The sequence below is a fragment of the Cebidichthys violaceus genome, unplaced genomic scaffold (genome assembly GCF_023349555.1).
Source record: "Cebidichthys violaceus isolate CVI_PGR_0920_01 unplaced genomic scaffold, fCebVio1.0.p SCAF_11, whole genome shotgun sequence".
Classification (NCBI taxonomy): domain Eukaryota; kingdom Metazoa; phylum Chordata; class Actinopteri; order Perciformes; family Stichaeidae; genus Cebidichthys; species Cebidichthys violaceus.
In genome coordinates, this window is record NW_027176274.1 from 8,634,986 (window position 1) to 8,654,434 (window position 19,449).

Genomic DNA, 19,449 nt, shown 5'->3' on the forward strand with positions numbered 1-19,449 from the left:
ACTCGTCTCAAGCTCAAGAACACTATCACAGACTGATGCAGGTCTGGTATTTTTCATTAAACATGGAATATACTAATTTATGATAAGCAACCAACATTAAGAGATCGTGTGGTGCTCTGTAAAATTCATGCGGAACGATTACCTCTGGCAACCGGAACTACATTCTTGTTTTTACCGTTCACAGTTTCTCGTCGGAGCCATAATATAGTAACGCGTAGACTTGGGAAGAGGGAAGAAAAGAAGATGGCAGGTGCCAAAGTAAGTTACTTTCTTTCACGTTTCTTAAAGAACTTAACGACTTTTTTGTCCAGTCTGTGAGCTTATGTTTGCTGTGTTGAATGGGCAGTTTACAAACGTTGGAAACAAATAGTTCTTCGGACGTTAAACGTTGGCGACATGTTGAGACATGTTAAGCCACGCCCCCCATTGAATGTATACGGAACATTATAAATCTGTATTGTTTTTAACAGTATGAGAACAATTAACTTAGGTGCCTAATAATACCGTTGGAAATATTAAAAATGTCTTGTATTGTTCGTATTTTTTTAGTCAGCATTGGTGTTGTGTATGGACGTTGGGTTCTCCATGTCCAACTCTGGCCCGGGTGAAGAGCCTCCTTTTGAACTTGCCAAAAAAGTTATCCAGAAGTTTGTGCAGCGCCAGGTAAACTTTTATTCAAACACATAATATCTATCTTTTAGGATCTCTGTAATCTTTGACACGCACTGAAAAAAAATTGCCTTTTGACAGGTTTTTGCAGAGACCAAGGATGAACTGGCTTTAGTTCTGTTCGGCACAGACTCCACCAAGAACGCACTGGACCAGGACGACCAGTACCAGAACATCACTGTGCACCGTCACCTCATGGTGCCTGACTTCGAGCTTCTGGAGGAAATAGAGAATCAGATCAAATCAGAGAGTCAGCAGGCTGATTGTATCCTTTTGCTTACTTCTTTACAATAAAGTTTTTCAGTTAACATTGCGGGTATCGACGCATAAAGGCTACATCTAATGGTACTAAAGATTTTAAGTAACTTGTTTTGACGTATTTCATTTCCTGGATAAGATAAAACAGACACTCCTGGTATGTTATTTTACCCATTAACCATTTCTTAAATGTTTTCTCAAAAACTGTATTGTATGACAATATACATTATATTTATATTTTGATATAAATTCACGTATACTGTGACAGAGGCTATGCAACATGAAGGGCTTTCCTTCCAGCTAGCTCTTCAGTAAACCGTTTTTTCTGCATACATTTGTATTCATCAAAGCTTACAGGGTTCATACCTTCAGGCTAAGTGTAGTGTGCTGTTTATTCTGACTGATATCCAAAAGCATAAACACTATATAGGGGTATCAGATATACTAGAAAGTAACAACATTGATTACAAAGGTAGCAAACGTTGCAGATCTCAAACAAAGATGCTCATGTTTCAGCCAAAGTCTTTTTGTTTGTGAAGCTGTGACCAACAAATGTTTTTACAATTTCTACTCTTTTAAAAGTTAAAATCAAATATTCACAAAATAATACAATAAAGCAGACAATTCTGTGCGAGTTGTGAGGTAAAGACGAAACACTTTGACGTTATTCATGCATCCTGTTTGGGTACAGCCCTGTTATCCTCGATGATGTGTGAGAATGTGTTTCCTCCTTAACTCCTGTTCAACAGGGCTGGATGCTCTCGTTGTGTGCATGGATCTCCTTGAGACAGAAACACAGTAAGGAGCTGCCTGTATCGCACTCATGATTCTCACGATTAACAGAGAGAAACAAACTGATGTCCATGCACTTAAATGTTAATTATCGTCATTGACATTGCATTTGGGGTTTCTTTTCAGGGGGAAGAAGTGTGATCGTCTCAACATTTCCCTCCTGACTGACCTCAACACTCAGGCCAGCTCAGAGCAGCTGGACGTTATCATTGAAAACCTGAAAAAAGCTGGCATCACTCTGCAGTTTTTGTAAGCTTCAAACACATTCACTATGTGTCCTTTTTAAAGCACATTATGATACAGAAGCTCCACACATTTTCCCAGTAAAGTACATTGAGTGTGGTTTCATGGCATTTACTCATTCCTATGTGTGCTTCCTTCCACCAAACCAATCTCAGCTTGCCTTTCTCTGCGGAGGAGGATGAAGAGAGTGGAGGAGATCCGGACAGAGGAAGCCGTGGTCACCCGGGCGCAGGCAAAGGTTTGTCCAGGGAGCAGAAGAGCGGCCTCGACATGGTGAAGCACATCATTCTGAGCCTCGACGAGGAGGACGGCCTGGATCAAATTTACTCCTTCAGGTTTATTTCTCATGCCTAACTTCTTTCTTCTTTACATGTGTGTTTCTCTCTCTGAATCACATCGTGCTTTTCACACTTAAAAGTAATGAATACTGTTATTGGATGATGTCGTATGACTTGGCTTTTCCCTGTGCTTCACTCCCGCTGTAGGAATGCAATTGAGCAGCTGTGCATGTTTAAGCGTGTCGAGAGAAGACCGATGGCCTGGCCCTGTCAGCTGACCATCGGCAGCTGTCTGCCCATCCGTATTGTTGGATACAAAGCAGTACGTTTTCTGTGAAATACACTGAATGAATATATACACGACATGCTTAATACAAAGATACATTAAGTTTTTAGAGCCCGGCGCCGCAGCTGCTCTCCACCGACTCCAAGTCCCAGAGCATGATGGGAAACACCTGGCTGTCGCTTGATCAAACAGCTGATTGGCTCTTAGTTTATTAGAAAAATCTAAATTTTCTGTAGGCTATAAGTCTAATGTTGTGGAATGAAGGTTTTAATATGTTCACAAACATCTTGTGTGGCTGATAGTAACAATAATACAGATTATTTATATAAAACCTATCAAAACAAGTATTAATTACAAAGTGTTTTTCAAGGTAGACATAAAAAGAATACAATACCACACACACATACACACACACACATTTTAGTTCAGTTTACAAAGAAATATAAATAAATAAGAATGTAGTCTGGAAACTACAAGTTGCCTACAGATTGGATCTAACAGTCTGTAAATATTTATGTGACTTCTTTGAAGGCTGCTGAAAAAACTGTCTGGCTTGGCCACTGGGTTGGGATGATGTTATCAGTGCTTTATGAGCACAGAGCAGATCGGCTGCACACACACACACACACACACACACACACACACACACACACACACACACACACACACACAGGGACTCGCATGCATGCGCCTCCAGACTGGCTACATAAACAAAGCACAGAGAAACTCGGATTGCAACACACACACACACACACACACACACACACACACACACACACACACACACACACACACACACACACACACACACACACACAGTGGGAGTGTGACTTTATTCTCTGCTTCCAGGTGACAGAAGAGAAACTTAAGAAAATGTGGACCACAGTTGATGCTCAAACCAACAAGAAAGACGACGTGAAGAGAGAGACTGTCTATTGTCTGGATGATGACAACGAGACAGAGGTGCAAAAGGATGATACCATCCAAGGTGAGCAAATTGTATGATATTAGATTACTTAATGTTGTATTTATCACTTAGTAACACTCTAATATAATATTTTTTTTGTCCACAGGTTTTCGTTATGGAAGTGATATTGTTCCCTTCTCCAAAGTAGATCAAGAACAGATGAAATACAAGCACGATGGGAAGTGCTTTGCTGTTCTTGGCTTCGCCAAACAGAACTCGGTATTATATATATATTCTATGCTAAGTGATGTGCATGGGATCTGAAACAAACCTAAACCTTTTCAGACTGCGCTGGTTACTTTATTCACCTACTGTTTCTTTATACCTTCAGGTACGTCGCCATCAGTTCATGGGGACTCAAGCCATCAAGGTGTTTCCTGCCAAGGATGATGACGTGAGGATGGAGAGACCCGCCACATTGCTGGTGACGACACGTTGATGCTGACCTGTTTCTGTCTCTACTGTTCTGTCTGAGCAGCATGCAGGAGTTGCGCTGTCCGCTCTCATCCGGGCGTTAGATGAACTCAACATGGTGGCCATTGTACGTTACGCCTATGACCGGCGCAGCAACCCTCAAGTAGGAGCAGCCTTCCCCTGCATCAAGAGGAACTATGAGGTGAGATCAGACAACTAAACATGCTGTTTTAGGTGTATTAAAGGGCCAGTGTGTAGGATTTAGTGGCATCTAGCTACCCCTACTCACACACCCCTTTCCAAGACTGAATAAATATTTCATTTCTGCTATTAGATCGCCCTAAATCCTACACAACCTTTAACTGTATCTGTGTCAAGTAGCACATAGTTAATGATCTGTCTCTCACCCTCAATAGTGTCTGATCTACGTCCAGCTGCCCTTCATGGAAGACCTAAGGCAGTTTACGTTTCCTTCTCTTGAAAACAACAAAAAGTTCACTCCGTCAGGTACAATACACCTCACAGAACTTTTTAACTAACTCGCAAAACTCACACATTCATGTTTAACTGAGCTTTCCGGTCATTATCACAGCAGCAGCTACAATATTTCCACCCACAGGTGTGAACATGACGCCCCCTTCGGCAAAAGTTCTGAACTAATGTCACCAACGCTGTGTGTAAATCCTTCAAAGAGAAGAATCAGTCAGAAGACTTCACTTAGAGATGGAGGACTGGACTTTTGTGTGTTATGTGATTCCTCTAGACACTCAGCTGTCGGCTGTGGACTCTCTCATTGACTCCATGATGTTAGAAGAGGATGATAATGAAGACAAAAAGGACATGTTCAAGGTCCACCACCTTCCCAACCCTGCCTTCCAGAGGCACTTCCAGGTACTGCAGTTTGTATTTGAGAGATACAGTACTTCTGTTACTTACTTTTTCTGAGTTGAGGCAGATAGTGAAGTTTTTAAGTTGTTTTTTTTAAGGCGAGGAGTGTCATTTCTTTAATGTCACAAAAATCAAATTTTAAATAATCTGTCTGACTAGATCTTCATCAGCTAGAGGTTGTTCATATTCAGTCCTCAGTCCCGGTCCGTCTCACCCAACCTTTCCCTCAGTGTCTGCATCATCGGGCAGTGAGCCCCGGCACCCCTCTTCCCCCCATGGAGCCGTGGCTGAAGGCTGCTCTTGAACGCCCCGATGTCATTACTGAACGTTGCCAGGGTCCACTTGAGGAGCTGAAGAAGAAGTTTCCTCTCATGGAAGTGGAGAAGAAAAAGAAGCCAAAGACGAGTGCACAGATTTTTGGCAAAGAGTAAGTTTGATTTAGTGTGGCTGCTGGTCCCTGAACGTTACAGACAGGACTGTTAGTCACGTAGTGTCCAAAATATTAATTTGGGAGATTGTGTGTGAAAGAATTTGGAATGTGATTTTTTTTTTTTATTATCTCACAGTAGTGTTTAATAAATGTCAGTATGGAGGTTTTACTGATTATAAAACAGTTGTCTAGTATCATCTGTGACCTCTTTGCCATTTACAGCTCCGAGGAGCCAGATGCCAAGAAGGCAAAAGGAGACGAAGAGGAGGAGGAGGACTACAGCTTCGCTGACATTGCCGAAGGCTCTGTTACTTCGGTGAGAATCAGGGGAGATGGGTTGCATAATAATCCTAGAGAGGACCACAAAACAAGTACTTCCCCACTTGTTTTAACAGGCATACCTCAGTCCTCACCTCACAAATGTAATACTCTTAACCAGGTAGGAAGCGTGAATCCAGCCAAAGACTTCCGGACTCTGATGAAGAAGAAGAGTCTTCCATTCGGGGAGGGTGAGGTCCACTTTTTCTTTTTCTGGCGAGCCGGCCCGATGCACAGTTTTCTCTGTTTGTATTATAAAACATGGTGACTCATGTTCAGCCCTTGTAAATTGTGTTTCTCTCTTTGTTTGCTTGCGGTGACCCCCGTGTCCTTCCCACAGTCTGTCAGCAGCTGACTCGCAGGATAGAGCAGTTGCTTAGCAACAAGGACACACAGTACTACATGAAAAGCATCACCTGTATCCAGGCTTTCAGAGAGCAGTCGGTGAAGGTAAATAAACATTCGCTATCTCTCGTTTGGGCAAATGCAATTATGAGGAGGTGGTTTCTGTTCCAGAAGTCTATGACGTTACCAGAGCGCATAGTTTTGGTTATGCTACGGAGATTATGAGTCAGTTTGAGAAGATTATAACGAGTCTGTTTAATTTCTCGCCACTTGAACCGAGGCCAGTTCTTGTGCGAGTATATGCTTGTGTGTCTGTATGTAGGAGTTAGCTTTTAGGAGACTCGTAAACGGATTTTGAATGTTTCATATCTTTTGTAATTCAGCTGGCGGATGCCAGTCTGTACAATGGTTACCTCCAGTCCCTGAAGAGAAGCATCCCAAACAGAGGGCTAGAGGTCTTCTGGGACCTGCTTGTTCAAGGTACGATAAGCCTCTTTACTCGCCGCTGCAGGATTTCTCCAAATAATTTTCTCCCTTGAGAGGAGAATTTCCACATAATTTTCTGGGTGCAAAAAAATAAGTAAATAATGCAAAAGTAGGAGCTGATAGATGCTTGAAAATGCGCTGCGGCCTGAATCACGAGTCTGCTAAAGGGCTTTTTTTTTTTAACTTATTTCTTGCTGTTTGATTGACAGATGCCATAACGCTCATCAGCAAGGACGAGGTTGAAGGAAGCACTGTATCCAAAACCGATGCTAATCAGGTGACTCCCTATTTAAACCACTGTGAGCTGTTAAGGAAACGGAATGTTTTTCATATTTAAAATGTGCTTCTGTACTTCTACTGATTGGAGCATATTTTGTCCTCAGTTTCTGGTTACTGAGGAGAAGAAGGAGGAGGCGGCTGCACCACCTGCTGAAGATACTGGAGATGTTGATGACTTGGCAAGTGTGATTTCTTTTATTCTGACCTTTTTCTGCTTTTAAATATTTAACTGAAGTTGCCAAAACTCGTGTTCAGACCATTTCCTGTATTTTTAGGGCGGCCTATTGAGACCTTTCATATAAACGCTCCAATCTTTTTCTCTCTTCCTATGCAGCTGGACATGATGTAATAGTGGAAGCAATGGGAGCGTCTGCAGTGAGAAACAAGAAGAATGCAATCATTCAGCTCGACCGGACCAAACTTATTCAGCCGTCCATTGTTCTGCCTCCCACTTTCAGACCCATGACACTCCTAACACTGAGTAACAGCATACATACTGCATAGAACAATGTTTGACTGAGCTAATGTTTGTACCAGTACTGTATGAAATACTTTTCTTTAGTACGTAAGTACTGTATGTAGAGGGCTTTAGATGTGTTTTCTCTTAAATGTCAAAACTATTTGAAATAATATCCTGTTCTAGTTCCACGGGAATTTCCAGTAATGTTGGACAAGTGAGTGCTTTAAATCTTAAGATTTATGTGCATGACAAATCCTTTGTTTACGCAAGACATCACTGCCTTGTCCAAGAAACTGCAGGTTTATTATCTTAAAGCTTAATGCTCGACTTGTACTTTGATTTGTAGAACAAAACATTGTAGATGAATACAGTTTTTCCACACACAATGCCTTGGTGTCATTTGCAAATTGTACAGTGCAAAGTAGAATCTTAGTAGACCAGTATCTCATGTTTACAATGCTGGATTAACAGCAGTATGACCAGTATGATGTCCACATCCATGTGGTCTTTCTCTAACATACCCACTGGATGAAACGGTCGAACAAACTGGACAAGGACAGATCAGACAAGTCTTTTCCTTTGAAGATGGCGTCCTTGTCATCCATGGCCAGCTTCATGAGGACTTTTTGGTCAATGTCACTACTTGTGGCTATCACAGTGGAAACGACCTGTGCCCCGCGCATGGCACTCACAGCCTCGTCCAGGTTGTTACTCTCAGTGATGCCGTCTGTGATGAAAACGAATGAAACCTCTGCATTGCGTCTCGTCTTGCGAGCATTTCCTTTACCTATGATGGTGTCGATGGTGTGAAGGATGGCAGGCCCTACGCTTGAAGAAGAGTCGAGATAAGGCAAGCGTGCTATGCCGTCGGCGATGGTGGCAGGGTTGTGTGTGAGAGAAAAGGCCACGTGGTTCTCAAGCGCTTTGCCAAATTCTATCAAAGCCAAGCGGGCTCGCATGCGATCAGTCTTGTTGTTGGCCAGTGTCAGTCTGTCTGCCACCTTCTGCACAAATTCACGGACGTGCCGGAAATTCTCCAACCCAAGGCGCTCCGAGCCATCTAGCAGAAATACCAAATCCACCGGCCGCTGGACACACGAAGCTACAGCAGGCTCTGTAATGAAAGGAACCGAATCAATCACTGAGCTGCACTCCAATGTGCCGTTGAACAAATCACCTAGCCGTGAACAACACCTACCACTTTTACAGGGGAGATCAGGGCACACAATCACAGGGTCTGGAAGGGAAATCAAATGGACATAAGTTAGAGAACTGGTCAGAAGTCCCAGTATTGTCGTCCTACTGTTTGTACTACTGGTCCAAGCTCACCAGGACAGAGAGCCGTCTCCATCTCCTGTATGACTTTCTCAGCCACCAAGTCTACGTAACGCTTCATCCCAGTGACGCGCTCCTTCTTGTTGCACGCGATCGACACCAGGATCTCGTCATCTTGTTCCTTTTCAAACATATCGCCAACCCCGATGGCATTCACCACCACATCGTTGTTGCAAAGGTACTGGAGCAAATCCTCATTATCACGTGGGTCATAGCGGCCGTCTGTGATCACCACCACGGACACTTTGGCTTGGGCTCTCCTGCCGTCCCTGATGAGGTGATCATAGGCAAACTTGAGTGCTGAGGGTGTGAAGGTGCCCCCGGCTATCCACTGTAGCTTCTTCACTGCCGTTTTAAAGGCAGACATGGAGTTGACGTTTGGGTCATTGAGACGAATGGCCTCAAAGGTCCCGTTGTGACTGAACTGAACAACTCCGACTCTTGTGCCTGGAAGAGGTAGACACGTCAAGGGGGCGGATGAGGCTGGCCTTACTCTATAAGTCATTACTGTCAACAAATCCCACAAAAATACCAAAACCAAAAATTTTGTCTGTCTTTCAATACTTTACGAAAGCTTTAATCTAAAAAAATGGGTCACAAATATATGTTTTTATAAATTCTTTTGTAATTCAAACAAGTGTAAATTGTGCATTTGTCGGTGACTACTTTCAGTCACGTATTAGTACAAACATGGTGGTATTGTGAGTCTTTTTAAATGGCAGTAGGATGCCTCAAAACTGACCACAGTGTCCATGGATCATTTCTGTGTTTAGTCGTCGTGTTTATTATTTGGAGGTCGACAGCACAGACGAATAAGCTATACAATGATTGGGTTGCACAGAAAATACTTCTAGGTATCATAAATTATTTGTTGGTTTTGGTCATTATATTGGATTTGTTGAAAGTAAGAAATAACAAATATTGCCAACCTTATTCATAAATGTGTTAGAGGTGCTTTTCAGCAATTAACAGAAAAAGTAAATCAAAAACATTGCTGATGTTTTGGCTTAATTAAACAGTGTAGTGAGGTCCTGGCTCTAACTGTATATTCAGTGGTGGATTAAGTGATGTAACTTTTTGGAAATGGTTAATCTCTTATGGCAACCTCTACTTCTTGTCACTTGAAACTGTGTCTGCAAAAGGATTTGCAGGCTGTGTTTTGACTGTACCGGTTGATGACGCAGGGTCGCTGGCCATAGATCCCAACCGGTTGATGGTGTTGATAACAAAGTTCTTTTCCAGGGTGAAGTTTGTCAGCCCAACACTCTCTGAGCTATCAATTACAAATACAATGTCCAGAGCCCCACAGTGCTTCTCACAGTCTGAGACAAAAGGACAAGAACTGGATCAGTATGTTACTGAAAGACAATAAACAATGAAGCTGTGTTTGATCGGTGATATTTACCACAACAACCACACGTCTCCCTGATGTAAGTCATGACATCGCAGTCCTGCAGTGACGGGTGTGCATGTCAGAAGTAATACAACCAAGGAAATCTAAATACTATACAGTATTTTTCAAAACTGTACTGCTTTATGAAGTGGACTCACATTGAGCCCAGGATCGCCCACTGGTCCTGGCTCCCCCTGCACACGGACACACACGGACACACACACACACACACACACACACACACACACACACACACACACACACACACAAAGAGTCAAACAATGCAATTGGATCTCAAATTTGCACGCATGGCCAAGTCATTATCTGAGTGGTTGAGCTGCTGTTTACATCAGATCCAGAATCTCCTCTTGGTCCTCTCTGTCCTGGCTCACCCGGGTGACCGTCCATCCCCTGAACAGAAAACATTTTTCAGTGGAAGTGTTTCTGCATAAAGTTGCATTTCTGTGGAAGTAACATTTTCATTGATGTCTGCATCTGTTTAACCCCATTTTTTTTCTGCAGAAGACAAGCAGAACATTGATTAAACAACATGGATGTTAAGTGTTGATGATGGTTTACATATGTGACCTCAAGTGGTCCCAGTGAGGTCTGTTTCAGGACATTGTTTTTGGAAATGCATGTTGCCATTGAGCTTTCAAATTCAATGTTGTGTTCACCAAACTTCATCCACTTATTGATTGTGACAGATATCTAAAAGCTTGGATAAATCAAATCAAAGATATCTGCATGGATAGATATTATTAGTGGTAAGTGATACATCCTTTAACATTTAAAATCGTTGAGGCTGAGTAGCATACACAGCATACATTTTAAGGTATTCTCTGCACATCATGAACACCAATTGGTGTTTGTTTAATTTACGATCTCTGGTCAAAACACAGGTTGACACCCAAATTGCACTTCAGACATTTTCTTATTTAACTTACAGACTCTCCTGGTGGTCCGTTATTTCCAGCTTCTCCTTTGGCACCACAGTCACCTCTGCCCCCCCGGCGTCCTCTTCTACCTGGATCACCTCTGTCTCCCTGGAACAAGCAGAGTTACTTTGGACTCAAGAATGCAACATATGGAGGAATTTTGTGAGGTAAAAAGAAAACCGTACAGTGGATCCTCTCGGTCCGGGATAGTTGAATCCTGGTCTTCCATTGTCACCCTTTATAAGAAAAAAATCACATCAATCACAAAATGTTAGAGCATTTTACATGATGAAAGTGATGGACAAAAACATTTTACCCACTTTTGGTCCAGGTGGCCCAGAGTCTCCCCTTGGTCCAGGATCCCCAGGATTTCCCATGGTGCCCTGCAACCACAGAAGACACTCAATAAAAGTTTCATTAGCAACTATTAGCAAATATTTTGTTAAGAATATACTTAAAACACAAGCCAACAATGAGCAGTTTTTATGGTGTTATTAACGACACACATTTCCTCCGGGGCCCCCTGTTTCTCCTGGCTGACCCCTCGGTCCCGGCAGTCCTTGGTCTCCCTGGACGAGACAATATGAGGGAAAACATCATTACTAGACATGACCTTCACTCCAGCCCACATACACTGACTTATTCTGGCTGACGTGAATTTGGCAATGCACAGTGCTGGACAATTCAATAGAAATAGCTTTCTTTTACAGTACAATTTCCCTGGAATATGTGTTTTAACAAGCTCAGCTCAGGCTATCTTGGCAGCAGACCCAGTACATGAAGGCAAATCTAAAGACGACTTGCTGAGTTCTAAGAAAGCTGCTGAGTCATCCCTCTGCCAAAATCGACCCACAACATGATCCCCTCACCTTTGCGCCCTTGAGTCCGTTTTCTCCGGGCCGGCCTCTGCCTCCCTCTGGCCCTAGTTCTCCCTAGAAAATAAATGAGTGTGTTAGGATTTGCATCACACCATTAATCATCAACCAATGTATACAAAACACATCAGTAAGGCAACAATCTGGGCGTAATTATCCAGAGAATCTGATTACGAAATGGCCAATAGCAACACAGAGCTGAATCAGGCTCGGCAAGGAAGTGTTTCTGATCTTTCTCTGGAAGATTAAATCCCTGCAGAGGGATTTGAAACTCATGGGACTCATCTCTCTCATGTTAAATTCTCTTGTGAGGTCAACCGAGTCCACTCCGATTTGTTAGTGTTTCACAATAAGTTGTTATTTGGCTCTCAGATCCTCAGCACCAGCTCTCTTTCCCATCATGTTCTTCTCAGCATGTTTTTTGAGTAAGTAAGTTGAGTCATATTTCTGTAGAACTGTACTTTCTGCAGCTTTGCCAGGTTGTTTAAAAAGTTTCCTCTGAGTGCTGAACTTACCTTTGCTCCTTTTAGCCCATCAGAACCTTGGCCTCCCTTTGCTCCTGGGTCTCCTCTTCTTCCCTGTTAATATTTATTTAATGATAATTTATAACAAACTATGGCAATTTTCCCCCAAATTATAACATTTATTTTAAATAAAAGTGTTTGAGATACCGCTTCGCCTTCTTGTCCAGGTACGCCAGGAATTCCCTGCAAGAGTAAATAGAATTGAGTCAGCTTTGTAACTTACTCACAGTAATACATAGCAGAAATAATTATAATGAAAATAAATGTTGTTCCCTACCAGACGACCCTTTCTTCCCGGTGGCCCTGGATTTCCAGGATTTCCTTCTTCACCCTAATGAACAGAGATTTTTGTTTTTCAGCTAAGGAGAATCTTAATTTTCTAATAATGTTCTCTGTTGTGTTTAATTTAAAGTTTACCTTTGGTCCTAGGTCACCCCGAAGGCCAGGAGAACCCGACTTTCCAGGAAGGCCTGTGTCTCCCTAAACAAACAAATCACATTATCTACTGCACATTTGAGACGTCTGATTGTCTACGGTGCACATCAAATTATGAAAAGTTTCACCGTTTCTTGGATTAGATCTATTCTGTTGTGAAAATTCGGACCTTCTAAAGTCGGATCCTCTGAGTTCCAATAACAATATATTAAAAAATATTTCACTCTGAACCAAATGACCAACATACCATTAACAAAGTGACATACCTTGACGTTAGCCACATTAGCGGTGTCGGTTGATCTGTCTTTCACTTTGGTCCAAACTGAAATATCTATCGTAGTTGTTAGATATCTATCTAACAACTATTGAAGCATTTGCTGTAAAATCTTATGCAGACATTCATGATTCCCAGAGGATGAATCCTACTGACTTTGGTGATCCTCTACCTTTTCCTCTAGCGCCACCAATTAGTTGAAATTTATGTTTTTGAGTGAAATGTCTCAAAAATGGATTTCTATTTGGTTAAGACATTCATGTCTTCCTCAGTAATACCGTCGGGACGCCTTTAATTTTTCCTCTAGAGCCATCACCAGTTCAAGATTTTATTTAGACTTTACTTTATCACTAAATGCCCGTAAAATGACATCCCCATCAGCCTCAGCTGTACTTTTTGTTTGGTGTCAGCAAATATTAGCATACACGCTAAACAAAGAAAACAAACATAGTAAACATTATACCTGTCATATGTGTCATTGTGAGCATGTTAAGCATTGGCAAAAAGCAGAGCTGTGCCTAAGTACAGCCTCACAGAGCAGCTAGCATGGTTGTTGTCTCTTAGGCTTGTTTTTAGAGAAAGATCCTCGTTTTGATGTAACACAGACCTTTTCTCCATTGTCACCCTGTGCCCCAGTGTCACCAACATCTCCATGGTAACCATCTGGTCCCTTTTAGAGACATATAACAGAAAGATGCAGTAGTTCAGTAAACCAGTATACTAATCCTTATTATAGCTCTACGGCTGATGGAATGTATAAATGAACCAGCCACATGAATCATTTAATTTAATAAATATGATTAAATAAGATGATAAACTTTCTCACCTCGGTCAAAACATGTATCATTTCAGCACTAGCACCTTGAGAGCATCATGTAAAAAAACATTTCACACAAGTACTGGACTTACCTTGTCACCTGAATCACCTTTGCAACCAGGAGCTCCAATTCGGCCGATTTTACCCTGAAGAGTTCCCAGAGACAATGATGTCACATCAGTGTGCTGAACAGATGTAGAGTCACTGTATACTGAACATTTTACTTTGTCGTATGAAGACTCACCTTTTGACCGTCGGTTCCATTTCTGCCAGTTACTCCTGTCACACCCTGAGTATTCGGACGTGAGTGAAGACAGAAAATTTCACAACAGTAAACAAACATCGACGGTGTCGGATGTAGTAGGATATAAAATGTGTGCAAGCAAACATTAAAACTCGTATTTACCTTAGCTCCACCTGCCCCGATTTCACCCTGATGAGATAAAGAAAAGCCATCAGATTAACAGAATTTTATTCAATTTGACAGATGAAGTGAAAAGCGGTATAAAGACTTCTCTCACCATGTCACCTTTCGAACCAGTCGCTCCCTATATCAGAGCACAGAAGCACACGTTACTGAGATAAAGGATGACAAATTAGTTAACTATGAATGTGTAGCACACAAGACCATCAATCAGTGGGCCTCAGCAAACCTTCGGACCGGGTTGTCCGATTGGACCTTCAATACCAGGATCACCCTGTAATATAATAAATCATATTCAGCATAACAATTATACAATAATATTTGTTTTTTTTTACAGAATTTCAAAGTGTAATAACGTTGCTATCTTCGACCTACCTCTTTACCCTTGTTTCCGCTTTGCCCCGTAAGGCCTCTATCTCCCTTTGTACCCTAGAAATAAGAAGAAAGAACAAAACTGAAATTGGAACAAGCAGAAATATACAAATTTACATATTTTTTATTTTGTTTTTTGCTACTCACTTTTGGACCTTGAGGCCCTTTTGGTCCAGGGATCCCAGGACTCTCCAAGCATTTGTGTTCATAACACTACATGATCAAACACAACAACAAAACCATATTAATTGTAGGAACACATGAAAACATAGAAAACAAGAGATTTGGCACAATTTCTATGAGCAGAAATGTATCCCTTTTTAATGTCTGATCAAATAACATACATATAATAATAGTTAATTCCTCCTTACCTGTACATAGGCTTGATGTTTCTGCAAAGAAAAAACAACTCTAAGTGAAAAGTGCATTATAATAATACTGTAAGTTAAATATAAGCATTCATGGTAAGAAAGGAGGAAGATTTCAGATCACCATAATTTTGATGATACGATCGATGGATTCAGTCTTTATTTCTGGTTTCCCATCAACGATGTCCACAACTAAGTAGTCATCACGGTACACTTGAGGGAGCTGGCCGGCTATATCCCTCATTCCTAATTCATCGATGTTCTTGGACGCTGCCACTGAGAAAATTTGTATCTTTTTATGCAGGGCCTTCTCTGCCATTGACCGTATCCCTCCACATCGCTCTGCTGTCACATGCCCGTCAGTGATGACCACAGAGAAGAGGACGGCCTTCGTGCCTGAGTAGTGGTGGGTCATGTGGTGAGTCATCTTTTCGAGAGCGCAGTCGGTGTGGGTGCCTTTGCCTTCATATATAATCCCATTGAGGTTCCTGATGAAGTTCTCCTTGGTTGTGAACGGACTGAAGACGTGCTGCGACTCAGAGAAGTTCAGGCCTCCTATGGACCAGGAGATCTGGATCTGGCCCATGTACTCCTCATCAACCAGCCTCTGGGCAAAAATCTTGGTGAACTCCATAATTTTTTTGACCAGGCTCCCAGGTGGGGACTCCTGTAAGGCGATGGTCTCTGAGGTGTCGAGGGTAAAAAATACCTTGACGGGACAGTCAATTATCCCAGCTGGAGGAGAGAACATTGACAAAAGTGTTATTTTACTGCGTCGTTACAAATGTAACACATGCAGTGGTAAAAAGTAACTAAGTACATTTACTCAAGTGCCGTATTTAAGTACAATTTTGAGGTAATTTTACTTTACTTGCGTATTTGTAATTCCACCGTTTGACCACAATGTAAAACTTGCTTCAAATCCTGGTGGCGCTAGTTACTAGGCCTGCTACAATAAATACTCAATCATTTTACGGTACAATATATGGACAATAATATTTACGTTATCAACTTATTGTATGATATATGGACATGACCCTGATCATATTTGCTGAACTTGATACTGCCTGTTGTGTTTACATGCTTGTTTGTTTATGTAACAATGTCACCAACATTTTAGCCAACATGATGCCAGAATAAAAAGCATTATTAGACTTGGGCACTGTGCAGACATTGCACATGTTAGAGCCTGGGAGACCATTTTATTTGTTCTTCTGATTAGGTGTTTAACTTATTTAGGATACTTTTATATTTATTCACATTCCAAGATTCCAAGGTTTTTATTTGTCATTGTACGACAGGGTTGCACAGCAAATTTTAGATTGTAGTCACAATTTGCTACATAGGAAAGAAAACAAAAAATATATATATTTTATATGGAGGGTGGAGGATGAGTTAAGGAGTCTCACAGCCAGAGGAAAGAAGCTGTTTTGAAGTCTGGTGGTTCGGTTATGGGGTGGGTTTTGTCTTTTAATATGAGCTTAGCACTTCACAGACTCCTCTTCTCACCAATATCACTGATGCTCAGTAGATGGGTGCAAATTATGTTTTGGGCGGTTTAAATGTCGAGCCCTCACATCCCATGCCAGTTTGTAATGTTTACAGTCAGGATGCTTTTTATTGCACCTCTGTAAAAGTTGACAAGAACGTGGCATGGGAATTTTGTATTCTTAAGTTTAATTAAGAAAAAAAAAGCCATTTGTGAGCTTTCTTCACCAGGATGGAGATGTGTGATGACCATGTCAATTCCAATGTCTGAATATCTTAAACAATTAAAAGTGTATCGCTCTTTGAAGTATGTACTTGCATCAATATACTATTTTATTATGATATCAGAGCCATAAAATGGTCTTAAAATATAAAATAGTTGCGATACATTATATAAAAATATAATGTATCGCAACTATTTCTGGGACAGTATATCGTCAAACAAAAGTAGTTATCATGACAAGTCTATAGTGACTTTACAAAACATATGCAGAGCTTATATGATGCTTTGTTATAAATCAAACTATCCAACAGTATATACAGTACAAGTACAGCTGAAATTATTGGTCAATTAATTGATTAGTGAACTGACAGAACATTAAATGTCAACTATTTTGATAAATGTTTAAGTCGTTTATTAAGCAAACATGCCAAACATTTCATGGTTCCAGCAGTTGTTGCTTACGATTATTTCAATTATTTTAGTTGACTGTAATTTGAAGGTTTGAGCTATAGGTTGGACAAAAGGCGAAGGAGTCACAGCTTTATATAAAATACCAACTGTAGCTTTAAGTATATGTAATTGCCAATACTTCTGGAATTTTACTCAAGAAATATTTTGAATGATGGAGTATTTCTATAGTGTGGTATTTCTACTTTTACTGAAGTCAAGGATCTGAATATTTCTTCTACCATTGAATATATAAAAAGGCCTAAATTCTTTAAAAAAACAAGATATTGTCATATTCAACTGAGTTCAAAAGAAATTAATGGAACTCACTCTTACAACCTTGAGGTCTGGGTGTTGGCTGGAGTGGAGGTGGAGTCGGATTTGGACTGTCGCCTCGCCCAGGTATTGGCCTCGGTCCACGAGGGGTCAGACCTTGAGGGATTGCAGCATGGAGCACGCACAGAAAGATGAACCCTGAAATCATCGCCATTTTTCCTGCAAAAAAAACAAGACAGAGAGGAGAGGACAGTTGTTGAAAGCTTACTTTTCACTCCAACGCTCCTTTTAAATGCAGGAAATAGCTGTCAAACAAGTGAGTCTTCACAGAAGGCATCTCCACAGAGTTTAGGAATGTTTATCGTTGTTTTAAACAATGTCTGTGAATAACCACGCACTGTTGAAAAGAAGGGCAATATTTCAATTTGTGGCTGAAATGGAATTTCTTTTAGTTGCAGACCACCTGTTAATGAAACAGTCATGCATGCTGGGGGTTCCCAAACTATTTCATGTCATGTATGATAAGACATAAAAAAGACATCAGAGGATCTAGATAAGATTTTGTTTAAGGAGGGCCCACATCTAAAAAGGAGTTGTACTGTTTGAAAAACATAAAGATGACAACAGATAGACAAGATTTTATTGAGGGAAATTGAAGCCATACAGCTGTGCTGTTGTCCAGTGCTGGAATGTAAGTACATTTATTTAAGTACTATTTTGAGGTACTTGTACTTATCTTGAGTATTTCCTTTTAATGCTGCTTTATACAACCCAGCGGGAAATACTGTATTATAATTTTAGCCCATTACATTTTTTCAACAGCTATATATTTACATGCTTCACACATTCATATTTTCTGTTGATTAAACTACCAAACACTATATAAAGTAGATCAAATTAGCTCCACTGGAACAGCAACATCATTCAAATGTAATAGAAACACCATAGTGTAGAAATACTCGGTTACAAAAGTCATGCATTAAACCTTTAATTCAGTAAACATACAAAATCGTTGACAGCAATACACTTTAAGTACCAACAGTAAAAGTACTCATTATGCAGAATGGCCCATTTCAGAATAATGTATATCATATTACTGGATTATAGTTATTGATGTGTTAATGTGAGAATCACTTTGATGTTGAAGCTGGTAAAAGTGGGGGTAATTTTAATTAATCTGCTGGGTGGCCTGTGAACTTCCTCCGGGGATCAATAAAATTGTATCCTATAATCTGTCACAATCATGTCTTTGTTAAACGTAGTGAAGTACAAGATACAATATTTCCATCTGAAATGTAGTGGAGTAGAAGTAAAAAGTATCATAAAATGAAAATAGTCAAGTAGAGTGTAACTTCCCTTAAAATTGGATTTACATACAGTACTTGAGTAAATGTTACTTTCCACCACTGCTGTGGTCCAATGCTATAATGTAGAATAATATAAAACTCTGCTCCTACTGCTGTATGCTACTTTTACTTATGATGAGTTGAGCACATATTGCTGCGAATACTTACACTTTACTTTTTGGAATCAGGACTTTCACTTATAACAACGTATCTCCCACATGGCGCCCACATCAGCGACCACTATCCTTAATGTATCTCTCTGTAAGTTATTTTCTTCCAAAAAAAATCTCAGCTGTGACGTAAAGTACATATAAACCAAAGACTAATTGCTTCATATTTAGAGCTGCTTATCTGGTCCGCGCTTTACACACTGCACCTCACTAAACCTTTAGAAAAGTTAAATTAAAGTGTACTCACCGGCTGTACGGACAAAGTTCTTAATTAGTGTACGATGCGACAATAAACTGTCGGGAAATTGAACCAGTTTCCAAAGAATGTAAACCATAGATAATCTTCTCAATCAGAGCTCCCATATCAGCCGACTGGTCCAGGGTCAGCTCTTGGTCCAGGAAACGCCCAGTTTGAACCGCAATTGACGCAAGAGCGCGCCTGGTTCCGTGCACGTGCGTGCGGAACGGAATTTCATGATGTTGTTTAGATAGTCGGCCTGTGTTTGACATATCTGCTGGAGTCACGAGAGACAGCACGGTATCCAAAATGTTGGTGTAAATCTGGACAATAAAGCAGCTTTAAATAAACACAAGATGCTGTGATAATCTATTTATCTGCCTGATTTGACAG

General features: G+C 40.8%; 2 protein-coding genes across 3 annotated transcripts; one reads left to right on the forward strand and one right to left on the reverse strand.

Moving 5' to 3' along the window:
- Positions 1-172: 172 nt before the first annotated feature.
- On the forward strand, positions 173-7,499 carry xrcc5 (X-ray repair complementing defective repair in Chinese hamster cells 5). Its single transcript, XM_068703384.1, has 21 exons — positions 173-258; positions 550-663; positions 751-934; positions 1,677-1,725; positions 1,846-1,968; positions 2,118-2,297; positions 2,448-2,562; positions 3,376-3,514; positions 3,600-3,712; positions 3,825-3,887; positions 3,972-4,109; positions 4,324-4,414; positions 4,671-4,798; positions 5,026-5,222; positions 5,448-5,541; positions 5,665-5,734; positions 5,884-5,993; positions 6,272-6,368; positions 6,584-6,651; positions 6,758-6,832; positions 6,988-7,499. Exons 1-21 carry the CDS (start codon positions 244-246, stop codon positions 7,000-7,002), a joined length of 2,178 nt encoding a protein of 725 aa, XP_068559485.1. The 5' UTR covers positions 173-243; the 3' UTR covers positions 7,003-7,499.
- On the reverse strand, positions 7,395-19,229 carry LOC137866995 (collagen alpha-2(VI) chain-like). Of its 2 annotated transcripts, none has more exons than XM_068703372.1 (28): positions 19,066-19,229; positions 17,366-17,521; positions 14,993-15,603; positions 14,872-14,892; positions 14,648-14,713; positions 14,504-14,557; positions 14,358-14,402; positions 14,226-14,252; positions 14,111-14,137; positions 13,949-13,993; positions 13,797-13,850; positions 13,495-13,557; positions 12,596-12,658; positions 12,456-12,509; positions 12,326-12,361; positions 12,170-12,232; positions 11,649-11,711; positions 11,286-11,348; positions 11,100-11,162; positions 10,965-11,015; positions 10,789-10,887; positions 10,190-10,252; positions 10,000-10,035; positions 9,854-9,899; positions 9,618-9,770; positions 8,443-8,895; positions 8,312-8,350; positions 7,395-8,227 (listed from the first exon to the last, which is right to left on the reverse strand). In XM_068703372.1, the coding sequence occupies exons 1-28, from the start codon at positions 19,151-19,153 to the stop codon at positions 7,626-7,628; spliced, it is 3,204 nt and encodes a 1,067-aa protein (XP_068559473.1). In that variant the 5' UTR covers positions 19,154-19,229; the 3' UTR covers positions 7,395-7,625. The 2 variants fall into 2 exon arrangements, with proteins under 2 accessions (XP_068559473.1, XP_068559464.1); XM_068703363.1 differs by having other exon boundaries at positions 17,357-17,521.
- Between the last annotated feature and the right edge of the window lie 220 nt (positions 19,230-19,449).

What these genes read in the sequence shown, in the direction of transcription:
- xrcc5 (XM_068703384.1), top strand. An exon ending in AAAGGATGATACCATCCAAG is followed by an intron (nt 3,515 to 3,599) that starts GTGAGCAAATTG and finishes TTTTGTCCACAG; the next exon opens with GTTTTCGTTATGGAAGTGAT. An exon ending in TTCCTGCCAAGGATGATGAC is followed by an intron (nt 3,888 to 3,971) that starts GTGAGGATGGAG and finishes CTGTCTGAGCAG; the next exon opens with CATGCAGGAGTTGCGCTGTC.
- LOC137866995 (XM_068703363.1), bottom strand. Translation starts at nt 19,153, where the DNA reads ATGGTTTACATTCTTTGGAAACTGGTTCAATTTCCCGACAGTTTATTG. An exon ending in ATCGTATCATCAAAATTATG is followed by an intron (nt 14,893 to 14,992) that starts GTGATCTGAAAT and finishes TTTTCTTTGCAG; the next exon opens with AAACATCAAGCCTATGTACA. An exon ending in TGATCTCCCCTGTAAAAGTG is followed by an intron (nt 8,228 to 8,311) that starts GTAGGTGTTGTT and finishes CTTTCATTACAG; the next exon opens with AGCCTGCTGTAGCTTCGTGT.